General features: G+C 38.0%; 1 protein-coding gene and 1 long non-coding RNA gene across 2 annotated transcripts; one reads left to right on the forward strand and one right to left on the reverse strand.

Moving 5' to 3' along the window:
* Positions 1–2,343: 2,343 nt before the first annotated feature.
* Positions 2,344–4,337, reverse strand: igfbp6a (insulin-like growth factor binding protein 6a). The gene is made up of 4 exons (XM_048173182.1): positions 3,795–4,337; positions 3,353–3,387; positions 3,113–3,232; positions 2,344–2,793 (listed from the first exon to the last, which is right to left on the reverse strand). The coding sequence occupies exons 1-4, from the start codon at positions 4,129–4,131 to the stop codon at positions 2,680–2,682; spliced, it is 606 nt and encodes a 201-aa protein (XP_048029139.1). The 5' UTR covers positions 4,132–4,337; the 3' UTR covers positions 2,344–2,679.
* Positions 4,338–13,863: 9,526 nt separating this feature from the next.
* On the forward strand, positions 13,864–15,144 carry LOC125257137. The gene is made up of 2 exons (XR_007182252.1): positions 13,864–14,331; positions 14,853–15,144. It is a non-coding gene; the product is annotated as an uncharacterized LOC125257137 (long non-coding RNA).
* Positions 15,145–18,180: the final 3,036 nt, after the last annotated feature.

Consider the following 18,180-nt stretch of genomic DNA (forward strand, 5'->3'; position numbering starts at 1 on the left):
GGCTCGAGCTCCTGATAGAATACAGGCAGACTACCTCACGCCTTTAGTGCCAACCCAGTCACACAAATTTTACAATTACCCTATCAATCCTAACTTTCATGTTTCCATGTTTGCAAGGGATAGGGCCAAGAGGAAAGATCTTTGAGGACTAATTATAAGAACAACATTCCCACACACTTGTCTAGTCTTGCTTGGGACCTCCAAGTAGTTCTTACCTCCAGTTGTCATCTCCATTGATCCTTGTCTTCTTCCAGCCATCTTATTCACAGTAACCACATTGTATTGTTTCCCTGTGTCTTCTGCCCTATTAGCATAGACACAGCCCTGAGTGAGAAGCACAGAGTCCACCATTTCTGTGTTGTGTTTTGGGATGTACCAATGCACAGATTCTATATAGACTCCTGCCATCTGAGTCACTGAGGACATCATTGGTTAAATATAACTGTAATTAAAGTAAACCTGTTCTATCTCCATGTAGCATATATTCTCTGGCTCTGTAGGCATCTTACAACAGTTCCCACAAGAGCACCTGTTCAGCAATTTATAGATTATCATGATGGAACATGCTAATAGATGACTTAAGTTAACTCCACATCAGCTACATAAATTCATCAAGTAACCATTCAGAAATGTCTTGTTGCATTCTACATGTTGTCACTTCTTCTTGAGTCTCTCCATCTGTGTCCGACTCCAGTTCAACGCTACGGAGAGTTTCTGACATTTTTGGTGCATGAGATTGTCCTGCTTTGTTGCTGCCGATATGCCGGAGCATGAGCTCTTGAAGCTCCGTCCTCTTCTTGAAAGCACCAGCTCATTTGCATTTAAAGGGACACACACAAAAACTGACTCTTCCTAGAGCTGGCAGGCTCAGCCAAATTGAGCAATCATTGGAGAAGGTAAGAGATGTGACCAAGAACCCGATGGTCACTCTCTGAGATCATGTGTGGAGATGAGAAAAATTTTCCTCACGACAGAGCGCCAAGACGGAAGCCTCTCCTCCATACAAGACACATGAAATCCTGAATTCAGAAAAATGCAATGATATCCTTAATGAAAACCCAATCCAGAACCTTCAAGACCTCAGGTGTTTAGAGTTATTTGAAAATTACAGCAGGTGTGTTTAAGCAGAGTTGCAGCTGAAGTTTAGAAGAAGGTAGCTCTCCCCTGGCTTTAGAATAACTCTGTGAATGAATGAACCTGAACCAAATCGAACATCTGTGGAGAGACCTGAAATGACTGTCCACTGATGGTCCCCATCCAACCTGACAGAGATCTGCATGATCTGCAGAGAAGGATGGCAGAAAATCTACAAATCTAGGCACGCAAAGCAGGTTGCATCATATCCAAAAGATTTGAGGTAATCACTGCCAAATTTACTTCAACTAAGTACTCAGTTAAGGGTCTGTATATTTATGTCAAAGTAATATTTCAGTTTTTTCATTAATAATAAATTTGCAAATGTTGTCCATTTAATAAAGTGTGTGGAGATTTGTCATTCTTTGTTCCAGCCGCTGCTGTTGCTGTAGTCAGAAAATGATCAAGCTGCATTTGGAGGAGTTTTATTGTTGCCCTGAACTGAACCTCGGGGTAAGAGTTAGTGTGGATGAAAGGGAGTTTGTTCATAAGAATAACTTTTGGAACAATGAAGAAATCCTCTCCATCCCAGGTCCTAGTATTGGGATTTTAAAGCCAGTGTTTAATTTACTGTACATCTAAGGTGATGTGCAGTGGAAGCTAGTTATTTATTGAGCAGGCAACAAGGAGGACGATAAAGAGGAGAAAGACAATGAGATTTGTAATTATTTATAATACAGTTGCTCAAGTTTTGCTTGTATCTGTTATCCCCAAATAATAAGTTCCAACACCTCACAGTCTACTGACTACTGTCCCAGCTATCTTCCATATTCACAGAAGAACTACTGATATGTAACATATTTGGAATGACGCCCAGTCAGTGTAGAACAGTGATGAATGAGCGATTTAAAACTTGCATGAATTTCAACATGACAAAAGATAAGAAAAATACAGTTGGACCACTTTTGCCTGCAGTCTGAAGGTAGCGTTAATGTACATGTTCTCTTGTATATTAAACATTTCATGTTCTGAGTTACATTTTCTTCAACTTTTTGATTGAAATAAAGTGTTACAATCTCTTTGAGCAATGTTACATTTATATACATTTTTTAAAATCACACAGAGTTTACATATATATATATATATAGTTATGTCAAAAGAAAGGACAGTTAATATATATTAATATATAAGGAGCTAATATATAGGCAACATAAATATATTATGTAATTTGACAAAAAAAATATATATATTCACTGTCATTTGTTCTTACTGCATAGCTCTTATTCAGTCTAGACATACTGCACATTAATGGGAGATGACATTTTTATATATTTCCATCAACCATTTAACAAGATTAAAAGGATTTATAACAAACTAAAATGATTATTCTAAAAGAAAAGAAAGAAATGTTTTTAACTCAGTAACTGTAACTGCTCTGGCAGATTTATGCATCAAAATGAATGCCACATAATACTGCAAACATATTTGTCACAAGCAGAGGGAGATGAAGTATTGTGGTCATAGAGTTCTCAGTGTATGTCATCTCTTTCGCTGGCTCTCTCTCAGTCCTTCCTAAACACATTTCAGGTCCAGATTTACAAGTTCTCAGACACTGTTACATGAGATAGTTCCATCATTTCTTTTCCGGGATGAAATTTTTGATCCTTTCTCATCAACACACCAGCACTGGCCTCTCTGCATTCCCCTTGATGAGCGACACTGTTTCAAGAAGAGCAAATCCATATTCTTGTTTATAGAGAACAGATTACATTGTTACAATGTACTGTACATCATGTTAATGGGGCAAAGAATACAGTCAAATGGATTCACTAAACATTTGAATAACCAATGGAACTCTAGAACAATTCAGATTGGACAGTGTGAACACATTGTTAAATTCATTACATTTAAAACTCAATTGATGTACAGATTTGTTCATTGGTTTTATCAGTCCTGATATGACATTGCCATCTTCCTTCACAAAATGCTTTGCCTTGTTATTGCCTTTCCTATAACCCTTTCTGTATACTCTACACACCTGTTTCCTCCTAAAGGACCCTTGTCTGTCACAGTTGGGGATGTAGATGTCCTGAATTGAATGAATGATTGTGAGCTCAATACTTTGGAGGACTGTGTTTAGCAGTTTGCGACAAGGACCCTATAGAATGAAACAACAACGAAAAAATGATTAATGCAAAAGATTTCATTCAGACAGTAGGAACAGTATATTATTTTTTATGCAGAACATAATTTACAGAGCCATTAGCAGAAATGTTACCTTTTCATTGTTCTCAGTGGTTGATGGTTGATAGTCTGAAACACAATACTTGTAGTTTTAATATCATTACAGTACAGCTTCTTTTTTTTTTTTTTTAGGTGGATATACTTAAAATGTTAGTTAAAAGTTCAAATTATACTTTCTACTTTCTTACCATTATAGGAAAAAAGTTATGCTCTGCTCATTGAAAAAAGCACAGATGAGCATTTTACATTAAGTTGTCTGGTTTCTCTTCCCTCTTAAACACATGCAAAAATAATTTGAAGGTCTTTTAGCAATATGTGCATGGATTATAAATACTTGTTACACATTTTCATATGAACAACTCAAAATTTTATGTGAATTGCATTATTCAACATGCTCAAATTTTAGGTTTAGTTTGTTTAGGTTAGCCAGTTTTAAACCAGACAAAACCCATTTAAGAATACATAGGCCATCTTACCTGTAGGTGGAGGGATGTCAGTAATGGTACTTTTGATGTTTTTGCAGACCCCTCGTCCCTGAAGCAGTGCCTGAAGTGGGCTTTGGTCCCCAAGAGGAGGGAAACACCGAAGACCCTGAGCACACGGTAGGGTGTAAACCCCACAGGGTTCATCTAATGCCAACATGGATGTGATCTCCTCCCCAGATAAACGTTCAACTCTGTGGCTCTTGAGGTCCCCTGAGGGCCCGTTACACAATGGGCAGATCTTCCTCAAACCTAATACAAGGGAGCTGGAGCCAAATAAGCTGAGTTGAATGGTAACCAAAAGGGTAAATAAATAAGGAAAAGAAACCATCTTCGTCCAATTCAGAAAACCTCAGCAGATCAAGAGCTTTTTTTTTGTTCTTCAGTAAATGGTCTTCTCTCTTCCAGTTCTCTTTGATGTTCCTCTTTGATATTCAATGGAGGTAGTAGTGTGGAATGATCAAGAGACATCAGGTATCTAAAGACAGTAATTAGATAAAAATTGCCCAGAAATGCAACACAGGCTGCTTTTAAAGAGCTGAGATGCTGTAGGGGTGGGAGGCAGAGAGAGAGAGAGATGCTGGGCGTTAAATAAGAGGTGGAGTTACTGTATAACTCTATCCCTCCCTATTTCTGCCACAGCTACATTTCAAATGTTGATGTACAAATTCAGCTGGTTTGAGTTCATGAATTATGTGAACATGCGATAGATCTACAGATGATGCTGTCTCAATTGCTGACACAGCTCTGACACATTTAGAGCAGCCGAACAGTTATGTTAGGATGCTGTTTATTGATTTTAGTTCTGCTTTCAATACTGTCATTCCTTACCAACTTATATGTAAATTAAGCAATTTGGGAATAGATTCAGCACTTTGTTCATGGATTTTGGACTTTTTTACCAATAAGTCCCAGAATGTCAAAATAGGTGATTGCACCTCTTCAACACTCATCCTGAACACAGGTGTGCCACAGCGGTGCATGCTCAGCCCAGCCTTATTCACCCATTACTGCACTCCAATACCATTCTTCCAATTCCATAGTAAAGTTTTCTGATGACACTACCATTTTAGGGCTGCCCTCGACTAAAGATTTTTCTGGTCGACTAGTAAGTCATTCATTTAAAACGATTAGTCGACTAATTGCACGTTTATTAATAAACCATATAAATCATAATAAAGAGCCTTTAATGCCTACATAGCCTAATCAGCATTCAAGCACACGCATAAAGCTTGCCACAGAGCACAGGAAGAAGTAATGATTATGAGTGCATTGTGGAAAAACAGCAAGGAGATTGCTTTAACATTTTAATAATTAATTGAAAAAACTAGTGTTTTCTGTATTTTCGGCTGCAGTGATGAAGTTGACGATGCTGACTCGTCATCTCCGCAGGATTACATAACCTGAGAATATTTGTTTTCCATTTGAACTGGTTCATTTAAAAGTAGATATTTTGCTATATTTTTCATCTCTGTGAGGCAAGCTTTACTTTTTTTTTTGCGCGCTCAAGTTCACAGAAAGCGCTTTCATTACTTTTACAAAAGCACAATGTTTTGTTGTAATTGCGAGTGCACACAAATAAAAGTAGACTCTTCAAAGATTCAAAAGATGTATTACTCTTATCTGTATGTCCAAAAATGACTGAGTGCAAGTGATTGCACCGGCGCCTCCATGTTAGCTGTCATGCAGTAAGCGCGCTACTAATCAGCCTTCATACTCCGCACAAACACTTGATTGGCCCCTATTTTTCTAGTTTAACGTTAAAGTGAGCAGCCATGTAAACTTGCTTCTACTTACATGTTTCAGATGATAAGCCATATTAGAGATTGATGAATGATAGGCGAGTATTTCAATGTCTACCCAATGTACTGTAACTACCACACATAGCGTAACTTTGCCACTTCCTGTGGATTTTTTTCTCCTGCGACTAAACGGCTAATAAAATTTTGGTCGACTAAGCCACTTCTCATCAACTAATGGTTAGTCTATTAGGGGGCAACCCTATACCATTGTGGGCCTTATTTCAGAAAATGAAGAAAAAGCCTACAGGTACGAGGACCATAATTTGGTCCTGAACTCCAAAAAAAACAAGAGATTATTGTAGACTTCAGGAGGTCTGGAAACATTCACCCTTGTGTGTCAATGGAGAGGGTAAATGACATCAAGTTCTATGGAGTCTACATGACCTCTCTTGTTCCATTAATACTTCTCATCTGGTAAAGAAAGCACAACAAAGGCTATTCTTAGGACTGTCCTCCAAAAAAAAACGACCCTATAGGTCGTTTTTCAACCACCTTATTACGACCTATATTTACGTTTTAAAGTCATGCGTCCTCTAGCTGGCGTAAAAATAATTACAGTGACTTTATGAGCTCATGCGTTCCCTGGGATCGAACCCTCTGCCAATTGAGCTACGTGAAACCCGATATATGATGCAGATAAAAGGGAACAATAGATTCAAATGAAAGTGTCCTGTTGTCGATAGGGGTGCAACTTTAGTAAATGCTCATATGGGTCGTATTTCAGGGAAGTGACAAACAACCTATAGAGGCGTATTGGTTGGAGAACATGTTGACCATATACATCATTGTACAGAAGTATATATGAAAGCGCTATATAAATGCCTCATTCATTCATAAATGGGGAAATCGTAAAGAACTTTGTTGTGTAGTCAAAACAGCGCAGCGGATCATAGGCACTGAGCTCCCGAGTTTGGTTACTGTGTATGCTACTCAGTTACACACAAAGGCCAGCAGCATCATTGTGGATCCCACCCATCCAGGAATCAGAATGTTTGTCCCTTTACTGTTTTAAAAGAGGTACAGGGCCATTAAGTCCAGGACAAACAGGTTAAAGCACAGCTTCTTTGCCAAAGCTGTAGCTGCCCTTAGACCCTCCAGTCCACCACAGCCCTTTTATTTTCTACAGTAACTTCACATTTCTTCATGACTATCAAGGATTGATGACTGTTCGTGTTTTTAAATGGTGAAGGACATTCAATACATGCACTATAACACATTCTTATGTAATTTAATGAGTATGTCTATAATTAATGAGTAAATGCTTATTTTGTCTTGAGAGTTGCCACTCTAAATATCATTCAGTCAGGACCACTTGAGTCAAAAATAACATAGACAATTCTTTGTCAGTTTTTTTTATTTGCATGTTTGTAAAGTTACATTTGGCAGAATGGCTCTGTTCTAAATTTCCCATCCTTTTCATGAGCTCCATGAAAGCCAAGTCAGGGAACAGCAGTAGCTTCTGGGGACAACTTCCCATTTAACTGGGAAAGCAGCACAAATCCCCCCATTGAGAACAGAGCATGCATCAATGACAACAGAATGACACTGATTAAGTTAAACACAAGTTTAAAGGAGGAGCTGGGGAGGAGGTGGGTTGCAAGCAATGTGCAGTGGAAGCAGCCAAGCAGGCAGACTGTGAATGCATTTAAATAAGGCACCATGTTTGAAAGTCACCAATTGAGTGCCTAGGAATTGGATCAGCTGATAAGGCTGCGTTAGAATTTTAACAATCAGCTGATAGCGGAGCTTGACTACGTGACCTGCCTGAACTGACGCTGATGCTTAATTTGTACTTGTACTGGTACAATGACAATAAAGTATCTTTATTGTTTTTATTATCTATTTTATGTTTCCACTGATGCACATGAAGAATGATAGGTATTTCTCCAGATATTACAGAACTCCTTGGTGCCAACCTCAAACCGAAATGAGGCTGTAACTTCCCAAAGCATTTGGCAAATAGAGATGAAACTTAGACATTGACATTGTTACCATTACCTGAGGGAACAGGGCAGCCAATGTGCCAGTGGTTTTCCACAATTTACATAATTTATGCTTGCAGAAACATATAGGCAGACAATGTTTTAAATTTTGTTCTAAAAATGTTCTAATTTTTCCATTTATATTAGTTAACTTTCGGTATTAATGATGAACCAGACACTAAATCTGATTACTTCTCTGGTACTTTTAGAGAGCCTTTTTCAGTAGCTTATGGCGTCTCTCTCTATGCCATTATTAAAATGGAGGCATTCAAGTGTAGTTATTACTGATACCCCAAAGTGTTTTCTGTTTTGATTATCTTTGAAACCTTCGCTGCCTCACAAATGCTGGACAGTGCTGTGGATAGTTACACATGATGAGTAATGATGAGTCATTTCTTTAGTTCTGGATTGGTATATTAATTAGATTTATTCTGCACAAACTTTGTCAAATAACAGATCATCATCTAAGAGACCAATTTCACCCAGAACTGTGTAGTTACTACGTCTAAATCTTTTTTGCCAAATGGCTTCTTTGTCTGTATTTCTCCTTTCCTGGATTTTTGGACTTAAGTGTCACTTCCCTTAGGATGTTGTGATGGCGTATTTTATTAGTTGATTTGGCAGCAGGACAAAAATGTCTCGCACCCAGAGCAACACGCACATGTTGCCAAGACTTGGGCTACTATAACAAATTGCTCTATATTGCAGTGTATCAAATTTTTTCCAGTTGTCTCCATCTCTTTTCCTCCCAAATCACACACACACACACACACACAAACACAAATTAGCACAATCCTTTTTCATGAAGTCATGGTTGATCGCTTAATGACTTTAAGCCTGTTTTTCAAGAACTTCACCCTTGATCTGTCATTGCACTGATTTCCCCATCACAATGATGTCATAATTAATCGCCTCAAGTAGGAAAATGAGCACCACATCACAGGTGTTTCTGAGTGACATGGGGAAAAATGAGCAAGGGCTTTCCCCTCTAACCAGAATTTTTTATTAACGTTTTACTGATATCCAAGGAAACATTCTGTGTATGTGCTTTATCAGACAATTTCTTCTTAAAAGACACATGGAAGGGTTTACATACATGTTGTTGGCAACCAGCTTCATTCCTACAGGTGTGCAAGTCACCTATAAAGGAGGGTGACCTCACATCTGTACAGCTGTACAGTACATCTCACTAAAGTACAGGGGAAATAAAAAACTTCCAGGGCTGCCTTGCTCTCCATCTGCATCTTTGACCGTCTATATAATTCTGTTATGTAATAATCTGTTGAAACACCTCTGTAGAGAGTCTCACCATCGACCATATCATGCCCATACCTTTAGTGTACAACAATTTCTGTGATGTATTTAGCTCCCAAAGAACCTCAGCTCAGTAGCAAAGAACTACATGAACTTGATCTTCAGGTAAGGAAGACAAACAAACTGTGCAGTGCTATAGGTGGTGAACATGATTTGACCAAGTACAACAGGTTCCTGGATCAACATTCCAATCAACCAATCAGATTTGAGGGACAAGTTTAGGCTTACAACCAGGGTTAGGTGCTCCTACATCAGTGTTATTCACCTATCATTTCTCTATGATTTTATGGAGAAGTTATGGGTAGGGTTAGGTTTAGGGGAAGGGATAGGGTTAGGACTACATTTTCGGACAGGAATGTTGTTCCAGGATCAACAATATGTTTTGCCAATACTTGGCAAAATCACTGTGACCGACCGTTATAGGTCCTCAGAACCAAAGTTGAGAACCAGTGATATAAATCACATCCTCATCGTTTCATCCCGACAGACCACATCCGACACGGCCACTTCCACCAGTCCTACAGTGACATACAGATGGATCCTGTCAATGGTGCAACTGCAGTGCTTCCTTGACTTTTCCAACCTATTTTTTGATTCATCGGAGGCTTCAGTGGTGTGGTTGCTCCCCTCAGCAGTCTCCTGAAAAATAAGCCTAAGCTTAAGTGATCTTCAATCAACTTGAAGAGGCTCTCACCATGGCTCCCATACTCTGAAATCCATACTCCCCTTCATCCTCGAAGTTGACACTTACTATTCAAGGCTTGACATTAACTTTTTTGTTCACCAAAAATGTTGAAAATTACTAGCCACTCAGCATTTTCACTGGCCACAATTTTGCTGTCAGGAAATTACATTTTAAATTATTAAAGTTGACTTTGGCATGCTAAAATTACTTGATTTTGAGTCATTTTACTTGATTAACTAGATTTAAAACCCTTTCAAAATTTCAAATGCAGACTGACCACCCAAATCAAGACTAGGCCTACATGGTATATCAGCTGGTATGTATGGGTGGGTAATATAAGTATAATATGATACATTTTATAATTTAATAAGTTATTTTTGTTAGGCTATATAAAAAGAACAAAGAAGCAAATTAGCAATTTTTTTCAGATACAGTAGGTTTATTTAACATGTATACATTTATTTAACATCTTTTGTTGTTTGATTAACATTAATGACAGACAGATATTTAATTGCTGAATTGCTGAATGCATGGACGTAATATACTGACACATATCCAGTTATTACCCACCTGTTTATGTCCTTAAGCCATAACCAATTGTATTCATGCGAGATACTCCACATGATGGACATTTTGATATTTGTGTGTGTGTGTGTATTTGACTATTCAGGTGCAAGGAGATCTGTTCTGAGAAGATCCGACAGAGAGAGAGCGTGCACGCGAGAGAGCGCTTCTGTTGTGTGTCATTCAGCGCGATTCAACCTATCCCGCCTTCACTAACTGTAAGTTAATCAATTTTGTGCTACGACGAGCTTGGCTACCTTTGATTAGGCTGTAGGCTGAAATTATATACAACCCGCCAAAGTGGCTAGTGGGAGTGGCTTATCCACCACAGCTGCATTTGTTGGGTTGACGGGTGTTAATGTCAAGCCCTGCTACTACTACTGATGTAGGGGCCATCCTATCCCAGAGATTAGGTACTCTTCTGAAACGGCATCATGTGTGCTCTCAGAAAAGTTCACAACCACTGAGCTATGAAAACCATAACCTTTTGTCTATCAAACTACTTCTGGAGGAGCGGCACCAGACTTTTGGGGTCAAACATGTTCGTGCACGGTTCAGATCGCCTAGTGTGAGGAACACCCTTACTTACTGACCCGGGTCAAAAAATATTAAGGTAGAGCTTCACTCTCCTGCTCCTGAGAACATCATCAGTCCTCAGTGGTTACCTCAATAATAACCTCAATGGTTATTGTGAAAGTTCAAATATGCTTGCATGACATGCAAAAATAAACCTAATTTTTGGGTGAACTAACCCTTTAAGTCCCTAGTACATTGGTCCATTCACCATCCTGCAACAGATGAATCCAGTCACTTAACAACTCTAGCCCCCTTCACAATAATGTATATGCTTCCCTTTTGAAGCCTCATCTGCCTTCGCTCTCTCATTTTGACAAAATGATTGCTACTGTAGATATCTTACCTTTCAAACAGGAAAAAGACAATTTCTTTGCCGCTTTAAATGCTTTGACGTTTTGGAGATATCACAGTCTCTGAAAAGCCAGTTAGATGTTGTCTGTCTAATGACGCTGTCACCTCTTTTTTGCTTGTAAACTCTTGTCTGAATCAAGTTTTGTTTATTTTATCAATGAATGATTGTTCAGACGGGGTGTAGCACTGCTGCCTCACAGTAAGAAGATCCCTGGTCCAAGTCGTGGTTGAGCCAGGAGGCCTTTCTGTCCGGAGTTTGCACATTCTTCCTGTGTTGTGTGGGTTTCCTTCTTAAACTGATTGAACTTGAACTATTTAAGTCTAGAATTATTGAAGCAATCAGTCAGTAGACAAAGATACAAAAAAGACAAATAAAGTAAACATGTTTAAAATAAAACCTAATCTTCACTGAATTAGATTTAGATCATCAAAAACAAAATACAACAATTTCTTGAGTTGCTGGAGTTTGCTTAAGAAGCAAGCCTGTGAACTTTTTGTTCTTCTGAGACTAAAATTTTGGTAACACTTTATTTTAAGGTGACACAGTTACAGTTACTACATGTAGTAGTAACAGTAACATTAACAATAACAGTAAATTATGCAACTAACGAACTAGTAAGTAACTAACCTTAAACCAAACCCTAACTCCAACTGTAACTCTATAGTAAGTACATGTAGTTAATTAATATTGCTCAGTACATATTTAAAGTGTTAGTTCACCCAAAGATGAAAATTCTAACATTTATTACTCACCCTCACGTAGTTCCACACCTGTAAGACCTTCGTTCATCTTCAGAACACAAATTAAGATATTTTTGATAAAATCCGATGACTCAGTGAGGCCTCCATTGACAAGTTAATTTACACTTTCAAATGTCCAGAAAGCTACTAAAGACATATTTAAAACAGTTCATGTGACTACAGTGGTTCGATCTTAATGTTATGAAGTGACGAGAATACCTTTTGTGCCCCAAAAAAACCCAAAATAATAACTTTATTCAACAATATCTAGTGATGGGCGATTTCAAAACACTGCTTCATGAAGCTTCGAAGCTTTACTAATCTTTTGTTTCAAATCAGTGGTTTGGAGCGTGTATCAAACTGCCAAAGTCACGTGAACCATTGAAATTTCAAAACACTTATGACGTAACGAAGCCTCGTTTACTGAAATCACTTGACTGACCACCATCAATTCGAAACAAAAGATTCATAAAGCTTCGAAGCTGTTACTTGGTTTCATCTGTTGATTACTCAAATTACACATATTCATTTTGGTCATAGAAATGTATAATTCTGAGACTGAGGATGTGAACAGCTCTGACTATATCTAGTAGTAATTATTATATAGTCGTAATTACATCATGGCATGAACATGACATGAGGCTGAGCAAATGATTGGATTTTTATTTTGGATCAATTATGCCGTTCATATTGCTCCTACAACACCATATCTCTCATTATTTATCATTATTCAACATTGATAATGTGAGCATTTATGTCATAGGTGATTGTCTTAAATCCCGTAGCCCCAAGAACAAAGATGGTAGATTTCAAATCAGATACTGCATCAACTGAGCAACATCCAGATAAATGAGATTTCAATAGGACAGTAGTAGTTGTGTGGATTAATTCTACCTCTACATCCTTTTTGGAGCTGGAAACTTTGAAACCCCATTGACTATTATTGTATGGACAAAAGCAGCAGAATTGTTCTTCAAATACCTTATTTTGTGTATACCGCATGAGAAGAAAAAACAGAATGATGGTGGCAAATTTTATTTTGAGTTTACCTACTATTTATTTAAAGAGCATATAAAATACATTAGAGAAAGTGTATATCTTGTTCTTCTTTGTTTTTAACAGTTTTTCATCACCCTTTCCAGTTCATTTTAAATGGTCCGATAGCGTGACAAATACATTTTTAAAAGTATATTTTCAAGTGTACTCATACAACTGCATGCATGATAATTATGAATGAGCAAAATGCTGTTTAAAATAGTTTTAAATAGAGTATAGTATGTCACACCGCAGGAGATCTCAACTTCCCTGAAGTATTTCATGTCAACTACCCATTTTTAGAATAATTGCTTCCTTGCTTTGAGCATGAAAGCTTGTTCAGATTTCTCAAGTTGGTGTTTTGAGTAATTTCCAGTGATTTTTCTTGACCCCACTCCTTCTCCCTAGTGGAGCAGCACAACATTTTGACTAAATGGATGAAACAATACCTCTGTTTACTCTTAACATCAATACACCATGCACTGGTCCTTCCACTGGTCATATACTCCATGTCTCAGGTCACAGGAATCTCCCAATATGTCCTCCATTGGGCTTATACAAATAACAAATATTTTCCTTGGATATTGTGTTTCATAGTGGTCACGCTCCTCATAGCAGACGGAGTGACATTATTTAACAATGGAGCCAGTGACCTCAGCATTCAATAGCGAATTGCATGTGCCATGTGTCAAACAAATTTAGCACAAGGAAACTTGACTCAAAGATGGTGTAAGGTGGACTTTATTTGGAGCTCTGTATTGCATGTTGCATACTTGGACTGTAGAATCACCAGGGAGTTCACCTCAATCTGAAGTCTAAAGGATCAGGTCTGCTTCAAGCAATAGACAGTTTTTGGGAACTCCTTAGAGACAAAACTGAAACATCATTTGTGTTATCTGCACGTACAGATTTAGAGACGGCATGGTCAGAATGTGCATGCATGCAAGCACACACTCAGATATTATTTTCACTAGCATTGAAATAACAATTTTTAGTCTTGATTAGACCAAAGCCATTAACGTGTCACTCAACAACTCTGACAAGGGTCAACAAGAACCCTATTAAAGTTTGGGTGGCAGAGAGTGGCACACATTCTTTTCAGGATGATTGAGTGAATGTCCTGAAATGCCTACATAAAAAAAGACACTTGCACACTTAAACATACAGTACAAAAAAATTAAAGATGAAAAATAATCACTAAATGTCTGGCTGATGCAGTGTGCTTGTTGCCAGGGCAGCAGGTCAACAAAACAAAGTCAAGCTCTGTCCACACCTTACATCTGTGGTTAACATTAAAGATAGAAATGTAGGGATCTGTCTGCACTGTTGTCTAATGGGTTTGAAAGGTTGGAGGAAAATCTAACAGGAGAAGACAGGTAACCTTTGCCTTGGGAGGATAGAAAGGTGTGGTGAGCAATAATCAGATCTCTGTAATTCTGTATTACACCATCATACAGCCGTGATGACTTTGGCTGTTATGGGTAAGTGAAAGGGACAGAATAAAGAATTGAACAATGGAAATTTGCAGAAGAATGATTCTTTCTTTTTTAAATTAATGCAGGTGAAAAAAAAAATAAGATCCAGCTAACAGGGAATGTTCTCAGTACTTTGGCTAATGTTCTGGCAGCGATCTCTCAAAGTTATGAACAAACATTCTTCTTGTAACATTAATAGAACGTTTGTTCAGAGTTATCTGGTTTGTGCAATGTTCTCAAAATTTAGCACAAAAACGATATTTATACATCATTAATGGAACATTTCAGATTTTGAACATTTTGAATGTTCAGAGAACATTCAGGAAAAAAAGTTTTCATAAATTAATGGGAACATTAGCACGACATTCTTAGAACATATTTCGTTAGCTGGGGAGACAGAGACAAGGCCAATAAGAGTCTAGTTGTCTAAGTGGCAAAGGAAGTTGCTGGCAGACTGTCATCCAAAATAATGTAGACTGTGTCTTGTGTTGTTTTAAACACATGACACAAGGTCTGATGTGTTTCAGGGTTTCATCATCAAGAACTGGAAAAGTGTACAATAAAACATCTCTTTGCAGTACCAGACCTAAACACATTTGAAAGGGATGAATTGGAGCCCCAACTGCAAGCCAGGCCGTATTGCCCAACATCTCTGCCTAAACTCACTGATGGAAGCAAATCCCTACAGCCGTGTTTCAACACCGAATGGAGAACCTTCAGAAAAAAAACAGAAGCTTTGAAATGAAACATCGGAAAAACACATATGCTATCTGGGCGTCTTTATGCATTTGAATAAAGTACTGTTTTTGAAACACAAAGTATGTTTTATGCTCAATTTATTCCCTACCTTAAAGTACGAAATTCTTGCATCTATAAATGCCACTGTCTGCAGTCGTACGCAAACTTAGGAGTTAATCGAGGATCTTGATTTCTTTTCTAGGAAAAAAAGGAAGGAACGGGAAATAATAACAGACATGAAACTGAGTTGGCAAATTTTGCCCAGCAGGTCAGTCTGTGTGCAATGTTATATAAACATGGGTATGTGGAAAGTTTGATAGAATGGATTTCAACCATATTAATGCTTCTGAATAAGGTTACTGATCCAGTTATAAACATGCCATAATCTTACTGTTAATAATTTTATCCCCAGTGGATTTATAATGCAATGATGGATGACACTTGTAGTATTGCAGGCCTGAATGATTTTGTTGCTCAATAAGGATTTAACATTTTGCACATTTAGAAATGTAATGGCTACCGATTACATATATGGCAGAATTTGGGCCAGATTTTAGTTACATTTGGCAATTCTGCCTTAGTTCTGGCAAGTTTATAACAGCATTGTGTCAGATGTGAGTGTGGCTGACCACCAATAAATAAATAAATAATAAATAATAAAAAAAAAAAAAAAAAAAAATATATATATATATATATATATATATATATATATATATATATATATTGGCTGAGCACTGGCTTTTAAACAAAGAAACAATGGCTTTTGGAAAACCCCCAAAGTCTTTTTGGCCATACTGCAAAATTTGTTGAATGTCAGCCACATTTCTGTCATGACAACTCTCTTTGGCAGGGTAATGGATATGACAATGTTGATATGTTTGAATAGATCTGCTACACTGCTGCTGTTATTGCTGCTGCTGCTGCTGCAGAGCAAGTACAAGACTTGCTACTGCCAATACATACATGGCACACTGCTGTGAACAAGAAAGACATGCTACAATACAGCATACATGAATTACTCATAGCAGATCTATTCAGGTGGAGCTGGGGAAGGTGGAGGGTTTCTGAAAGCACTGCTACAGCAAATGCTGACCAAGTATTTGAAGGTTGAGCAGTGAGCTCATTGGCTGCTGATACAGCAGAAACCAATCAACTGTGCCCTATAGAGAATGATGTGATTGCAAGCAGATTGTAAGTATGTAAGGATCTATCAGCCTGCGCCATCTAGATTTTCATGACAACTTTATATTTCAACATGTTCTCCAACCAATACGACCATATAGGTCGTTTGTCACTTCCCTGAAATACGACCCATAGGAACGTTTACTAAAGTGGCGCCCCTATCGACAACGGGACACTTTCATTTTAATTAATGAAATACGACCCATAGGAGCGTTTGCTAAAATTGCGCCCCTTTCGACAACAGGACACTTTCATTTTAATGCATTGTCCCCTTTTATCTGCGTCATGTTTCGGGTTTCGCGTAGCTCAATTAGTAGAGCATTGCAATAACAATATGCAATCATGTGATCATGCGATCATGGGTTTGATCCTAGGGAACGCATGTGCTCATAAAATGTATATGCACTATAAATCACTGAGGGTAGGTTTAGGGATGGTGGTGGGTGTCGTCGTTAATAAATAATTAGTTTTGATAAATGGAAATAGGAGAAATGGTGTAAAAAGTCCACACATTGCATTTAAATGAACACGCATTTTGATTGGTAATGACACTCATATGTCATTTCATGACAACAGACGTTACACGACACTGTCATTATTTTTACGCCCACTAGAGGGGGCGCATGACTTCAAAACGTAAATATAGGTCATAATAAGGTGCTTGAAAAACGACCTATAGGGTCGTTTTTTTTGGAGGACAGTTATGTCCAATGCAACATTAGGTTTCAGAATGGAGAGTTTTCACTGTTACGCTGATGATACTCAGCTCTATATTTCTTTGCACCCTGACGAAACATACCAATTCACATAATTAACGGAATGCATAGTTGATATAAAAAATTGGATGACTAGTAATTTCCTACTACTAAATTCTGAAAAAAAACGTTTAATTATTGGACCAAAAACCTCTGCACGTAATAACCTAGAATACTGTCTAACACTTGATGGCTGCAATGTCAAGTCTTCGTCGTCAGTTAGGAACCTGGGTGTGCTCTTTCATACCAATCTTTCATTTTCATCTTTCATTTCTAGCATCTGTAAAACCACATTCTTCCATATAAAAATATATCTAAACTATGACATACGCTCTCAATGTCAATTGGGGAACAGTTAGTTCATGCATTCATGACCTCAAGGCTAGATTACTGTAATGCTTTGCTGGGTGTTTGCCCTGCACGCTTAATAAACAAACTACAGCTGACAACTGACAATCCTCATTTTGGCTGCGTGAGATTCTCCAGCTTTGTTGTTGTTGAGCTGTTAAAGCATTGACTTTAGGACGATGAAACCGGAAGTGCTAAAATGCAACTCATTTCCAGGTTTTGACCAACAAAAATACATCATCCCTGCAGCACGCTATAGAGCTCAGACCTTATGCCGGCAGTTAAAGGTCTGGCATGTCATGACAAAAGGTGCCCGAAAAAAGGAGGACGGTCAGCCTGTCTGTCTCGCTTCATAGAGCTGGTGAGCAGCAGATTGCGTGATCCTATACTGTAACGCTAACCAAAGGACGTGGGGAAAAGACATTAGCGAAACTGCTTCAGAAATTGAAAAATGAACGGAAGAGGCCTGCAGTGATACTGAGGCATATGCGTGACAGGCACGAATTCAACATTCACACCATTCTTTCCTCGGATGCATAACTCAGGAAAACATTGAGTGATGTGGATTAAATTCTCTGTACAGTCAGAAATGAGAGGCTTAATGAATGCATAATTTCCAGTGGCGTTTCTGCCTTTGGAGATGGCATTGCAGATGGTACTGTGTTGGAAAACTGCATTGCATCCATCATTATCAATGCTTTTTGAAGAATAATATAATTTGATTACAAAAAAAAGACAACAGCAGTATTTTTGTGAAACTATTTTTAAGTTAAATACTATTTGTAAAGGTGTTATATGACTGTAATGAAGTCATTTCTGAACAAAGACAGAA

This window comes from Megalobrama amblycephala, linkage group LG21 (assembly GCF_018812025.1).
Source record: "Megalobrama amblycephala isolate DHTTF-2021 linkage group LG21, ASM1881202v1, whole genome shotgun sequence".
NCBI lineage: Eukaryota > Metazoa > Chordata > Actinopteri > Cypriniformes > Xenocyprididae > Megalobrama > Megalobrama amblycephala.